The sequence below is a fragment of the Triticum urartu genome, chromosome 4 (assembly GCF_003073215.2).
Source record: "Triticum urartu cultivar G1812 chromosome 4, Tu2.1, whole genome shotgun sequence".
In the NCBI taxonomy this organism is placed as follows: Eukaryota; Viridiplantae; Streptophyta; class Magnoliopsida; order Poales; family Poaceae; genus Triticum; species Triticum urartu.
This window is the reverse complement of record NC_053025.1, coordinates 16,239,673-16,244,980: the sequence shown is the minus strand read 5'-3', so window position 1 is coordinate 16,244,980 and position 5,308 is coordinate 16,239,673. Positions and strand designations below refer to the sequence as shown.

At 46.7% G+C, this 5,308-nt stretch overlaps 2 protein-coding genes across 2 annotated transcripts; both read left to right on the top strand.

Moving 5' to 3' along the window:
* Nucleotides 1-553: 553 nt before the first annotated feature.
* Nucleotides 554-3,166, top strand: LOC125550311 (sphinganine C4-monooxygenase 1-like). Its single transcript, XM_048713282.1, has 3 exons — nucleotides 554-920; nucleotides 1,153-1,448; nucleotides 2,343-3,166. The coding sequence occupies exons 2-3, from the start codon at nucleotides 1,221-1,223 to the stop codon at nucleotides 2,907-2,909; spliced, it is 795 nt and encodes a 264-aa protein (XP_048569239.1). The 5' UTR covers nucleotides 554-920; nucleotides 1,153-1,220; the 3' UTR covers nucleotides 2,910-3,166.
* A 1,352-nt stretch (nucleotides 3,167-4,518) lies between these two features.
* On the top strand, nucleotides 4,519-5,308 carry LOC125550312. Its single transcript, XM_048713283.1, has 2 exons — nucleotides 4,519-4,762; nucleotides 4,829-5,308. The coding sequence occupies exons 1-2, from the start codon at nucleotides 4,523-4,525 to the stop codon at nucleotides 5,027-5,029; spliced, it is 441 nt and encodes a 146-aa protein (XP_048569240.1). The 5' UTR covers nucleotides 4,519-4,522; the 3' UTR covers nucleotides 5,030-5,308.

Here is a 5,308-nt window from a genome sequence, read left to right as displayed (position 1 = left end):
TAAGCCTGAGTGATTATATTATATCTGATATGATCTAAAACCAGGTCAATATGTACACAATCTTAAAGTATTCACATGTAAAAGTTATGGTTTAATTTTTATATGTTGTACGGTCGTTCGTCAAAGTTAAAAACTTTATTTGTAAAATAATGCTTGTTTCATGACCTAGAGAACTCGATGTATTCCCTTCAATCCATAAGAATTGACGTTGTTTATACTCCCTTCGTCTGCAAATATCCATTACTTCGATAAGTATTTCCGGACAAATGTACTGTATAAAGTAACATGGTGGGAGTAGTGTTTTTTATTATTCTAAGATGATTATACTTCTAGTGAATTTTTTTTTTCTACTAATAGATCTGGAACCTCCTGAAAACTTCAGAAGAGACGGCGGATTTCATCGTCTCGCCACCACGGATCCTCTACTCCACCAAGCAAGCACGGCGCACGATCTCGCTGCGACGATCTTCCGCCCACGTGGCCCCGCCGCAGAGAATCCCGTGCGCGTGCCGGCCGCCATTATTTTCTCCGGCGTTAGGGTTAAAAGATTGCCCAGCTCAGCTGCCGCCTCCGTCAGTCAGCTGGTCAGAGCCCATGGCATTTCAGATCAGTCAAAACAGGAACCGATAGGAGGGGTGGGCGGCCGCAAATTATCTTCTCCTCTCCTCTCCCACGCGGTCTCCTCCTCGCGGTCGCCGCTCGGGTCAGGCTGGTATCCCCCCTAAGCCAGCCGCCGGTCTCGCCGGCCTTCGCGGACCCAACGCATTGCCGCCCCCGCTTTAAACTAGCCCCTTAATAAGCTGCCGTCTGCAGCGTCTCCTGCCGTCCTCCGAGCAGGGGCAGCACGAGGAAGTCCTCCTCCCCTCTCTCCCGCTGCCACTTGGACGGCGAGCTGCTGGAGCTTTCCTACCTCCGGCCTGGTAAGATCCGACCTGGTTTGTCAGATTCTGCAGACAAAAACGCTTTCTTGGGGCTCCAGCTTTGCGGAACCGCATCCAGGACTGCGCATTTGCGGTTCTTGGCGGCGACGCTGGCGCTGGTGCCCTCCCCTTTGGATTTATGCTGCGTTTGGGCTCAAGATTTGGGTTTTTTTCACCCGTTTTATCTCCGTCCCCGATTTGGTACTAGTTTTAACTGTCCGGGTGTTTGCAGCGGAAGGATTCAAATAGTGGACGGGCTACAGGCAGTAAAGATTTGGAGAGCTGGGGGAGCACACTGGGATGGCGTTTGCGGTCTCCGACGAGCTGCTGGGCACATTCGTGCCGATTGCGGTGTACTGGCTCTATTCGGGGCTGTACATCGTGATGGACAGGATGGAGATTGACGACTACCGGCTCCACCCCAAAGGGGAGGAGGAGGTGAAGAACGTCGTCTCCAAGTGGACGGTCGTCAAGGGTGTCCTTGTGCAGCAGGGGTTTCAGATTGCGGTCTCACTTCTCCTGTTCACGGTAAATAATCCTCTTGACATTATGATCTTTACCATGGAAAACTTCTTGTTGTGATGCTATTAAATCCATGGTGGACTGATTCGTTGTGCTGGTTTAGCTTCATAGGATGTCCACATACAGGATGGTTAGAAAGATTATTGGTCTATTTGGGTTAAAATTCAGTTTAAATCAGACATGACACAGTGAACAATTTTGAAACATAGGCTTTGATTAAGTCTTTGACAGTTTCTGAATGATGGTTAAACCAGCGAGTTCAAACCTTTCTGTTGAAAATAACAAGCAAGTTCAGACCCTTCTACGGAATAGCTTGCTGTTGGCAGTTTTAGCATGAAAAAATAGCTGAGTAGCAAACAGTCTAGTGTTCATATGGAGATTGAAAGAGAGTCTTAGATTACTTATGGACCACGAGGATGTAGTGCTGTTTTTGTCGATTGAATATGTATGAACTGTTAGCTCTCTTGTCAAGAGTCACAATGGTCGTATTCACATTGGGGAATTTATTTCAAGGCAGTAAAGTTGCTTCCCGTGATTTTATTGGTTGAAGTAGATCTTGAAAGACTTGAAACCAGTGTATGTTGTTGATTTAAAACTAAGGCTTAGATTTATTTTCCGGTCATTTTGCTGTTTGTTTTGTAGATGGATTAGTGAACTATGCACCTAGGCCTGGCGAGTTTCAAACATTTTAGTTCTTCATTTAATGAATTCCAGAACTTCTGGTCGTGCTTTCCAAAGGAAATTGAGTCTTAAATAGTACAGATATATCTCCATTATCAGTGGAAGTTATTTTTCTCTCTTTGAACAAAGTCTGGCTTTTAACACTGATTTCAGAATTACCTGATGAAATTTCATACACGGGTAACTGTACCTAAGATCTGCAAATGTGATAAAATGCAGATCATTGGTGATGACAGCGGTACTGTGAGAAAGCAGCCTCCCGCCCTGGTGATAGCACTGCAATGTATCATCGCAATGTTTGTTATGGACACATGGCAGTACTTCATGCACAGATACATGCACATCAACAAGTTCTTGTACAAGCATATCCACTCGAAGCATCACACTCTTGTGGTTCCATACGCGTTTGGCGCTCTTTACAACCATCCCCTCGAGGGCCTCATTTTGGACACGATTGGTGGCGCCCTCTCGTTCCTCGTCGCCGGAATGACTCCTAGGACGTCCATATTCTTCTTCTCATTCGCAACCATCAAGACCGTCGACGATCACTGCGGCCTGTGGCTTCCTGGGAATATCCTCCACATGCTGTTCAGCAACAACAGCGCTTACCATGACATCCACCACCAGCTCTACGGCAACAAGTACAACTTCTCGCAGCCGTTCTTCGTCATGTGGGACAAGATCCTCGGGACCTACATGCCATACACTCTGGAGGAGCGCAAGGGAGGAGGTTTGGAGGCGCGCCCTGTTAATCTCGGACTCGCAGCGCAGAGCAAGTCTGACTAAGTGATTCACTTTCTCCCGGTCTTCACTTGCCCGGTGAAGAATGCTCTACCTGATCTTTTCTAACTACATTTGTGTTGTAGAATTCTTTTCCTGTCCATATAGATAAAGCATCTTGCTGGAATGCCGTTGTGTACCAAGGTATAGCAAATAAAACACTGTGTAAAGATGATCCACTCTGATTTGCTCATGTGGGTTGGTTGTGTGTGAGCCTCATGCTGATGATGGCCAAAGTGAGCTGGTATTATTAGCACTACATACATTATGCAGCAGTGCGTTGGCCCTCACATTCTTAAAGCTTCTCTGTGCTGTCATGGACATTGTCTCTCCGACTAATGCTGATTCCTGATGCTTGGGCTCTTTTAGATTTTAAAAGGAGCTGTTGTTAATTTCTGTATGGACCAGGCTGTCTGATGGACAGTGCCAGCCTGAAAGAACGTGGTTCTGTTTGTCTGCAAACCTAGCATTGGGCAGCCATGAGCACACAGAGGTGACCTAAAAGAAGCAGAGAGCCCACGGGAAACGCAGCCTCCAAATAAGTTCAGGAAACACACAGCAGTTTCTACTGCGGGCATGTGTATCTGTGATATTTTTATGTTTGAATAACTGCACGCATGTGCTTAGTCAAATAGGTGCTATGTGCATTCAGCATTACTCCCTTCGTCCCATAATATAACAGCGTTTTTAACACTAGTGTAGTGTCAAAAATATTCTTATATTATGGGACGGAGGGAGTATTTTGCTATTTCAGGTTGCTTGTTGGAGAATAATAACAAATCTGGTTCGCTGTTATTCTCAAGTGTACCGAGTGCTGTTTTAGGTGTACGTGAGTGAACATTTCTGGAGTCTTGCTATCGATGTATATTTACAAATATTTGGGCGCAATACTGAGCAGTATGAAACACACACAAGTGCACCATGAAAAAAGAACATCTGTTTCCGCAACAACAACAAAATCTGAAAAAAAAAACACGTAGATGTGCCCGTGTTAGTCTTGTGCCAAAACTGTGATTGCGTAGTACATAATGAAAAAAAATCACATATATGAAAAATATTTACCATGAAAATGGTTCCTGCTTTCTAAAGAATCTGTGGAAGTTAACACACTAGAATAATATGATATGAGTTGTATTTGGCTAACGTTTTTTTAAGAGCTGTGTTGATTAATAAAAGGATAGATTTAAGAGTGGAAGAGATGTCTCCTCCCCAATCTTCATGTTGCGCATAGTTAGTTGGTGAAGAATATAGGAGCCAATGACAACGATAAATCGCGTGTGCACATGCGGCCACGCGAGGTCGTTATCCGCACCGGTAGTCCCCACACGATTCATGCTAACTCCAATACGACGTTCGCGTATAAAGGCCATTGGGCAGCGTATCCCATCTCGTATAGCTCTCGTATTAATCTCTGCGCATCAGTGAAGGCCCACATGGCATCTGGTAGTGACAACGGCTAGCTGAAACAGAAGGCAGCGACCGCATTTACTGCCCGGCAGTGACAACGGCTACCCGCATCAGGCGTGTGAGGGAGATCGCGTTGGTCACCGTTCAGTCGCAACGGCTAGCTGGGCGACGCTCCTCGCTGGCTATTTAAACGCCATCCTTCCTTGCTTTGGATGGCCATTCCAAGCTTCTCCCATTCTCCATTATTCTCAGATTATCTGGGCTTGCAAAGCATGTGTTCGTCCATGTCCCGTAGCAGTGCGACACCACCGCCATCTCATCACACGAGCAACCAGATGCCGCCACTCCCGCTCATCTGTTGCCCCGAATGCAACGCCGGCTACGTCCTGTGGTTTGTCTCCGGGACAGAACTAAACCCAGGGAGGCACTTCTACAAGTGCGAACGGCATGGGGTAAGTTTTTTCATATCCTCGCAGCTCATGTTCTCCGGGGCATGCTGATTCTTGTTCATTCTGCAGCATGGAGGGTGCAAGTTTTGGAAGTGGGAGAACAAGTACATACAGTACTTAAGCCAGCGGTGGGGACATCTGATTTCGCACGCGTTGGTTCATCGCCACGTCGCGCTGCTCGAGCAGAACCATGCATTCCTGAAGAACATATTGATGCTGTGCCTCGCGAATTTGGTGGTCATGGTCACTATCTTCCTCCTCAAGTTCTGAAGCACCACCCCGTCCTGCGTACGTAGTGTCGTACTCATACATGCCTTCGTCTTGCTGCCGCTCAGTGGAGTTTGATGTACCCACCGCATTGCCATGGCCATGAACAGGGCAATGTCGTAGTCACACATGGGCTGTATCCCCTCTGCGTAGGGAATGCTGTTTCCTTTTCGTATGTTACAGTATCTCTAGCGATCTGCATGTATCAGTTAGTACGTCCAGCTTGCCCATGCAAGGGCGGGAGCTGCTAAGTGCAATTAATTATGTACCCCGCCGTCGTAA

Bases quoted from the DNA above. Each gene is read 5' to 3' on its own strand.
- LOC125550312 (XM_048713283.1), top strand. From the start codon at position 4,523: ATGGCCATTCCAAGCTTCTCCCATTCTCCATTATTCTCAGATTATCTG. The intron at 4,763-4,828 runs GTAAGTTTTTTC...TTCATTCTGCAG, and splicing joins ACAAGTGCGAACGGCATGGG to CATGGAGGGTGCAAGTTTTG.
- LOC125550311 (XM_048713282.1), top strand. From the start codon at position 1,221: ATGGCGTTTGCGGTCTCCGACGAGCTGCTGGGCACATTCGTGCCGATT. The intron at 1,449-2,342 runs GTAAATAATCCT...GATAAAATGCAG, and splicing joins TCTCACTTCTCCTGTTCACG to ATCATTGGTGATGACAGCGG.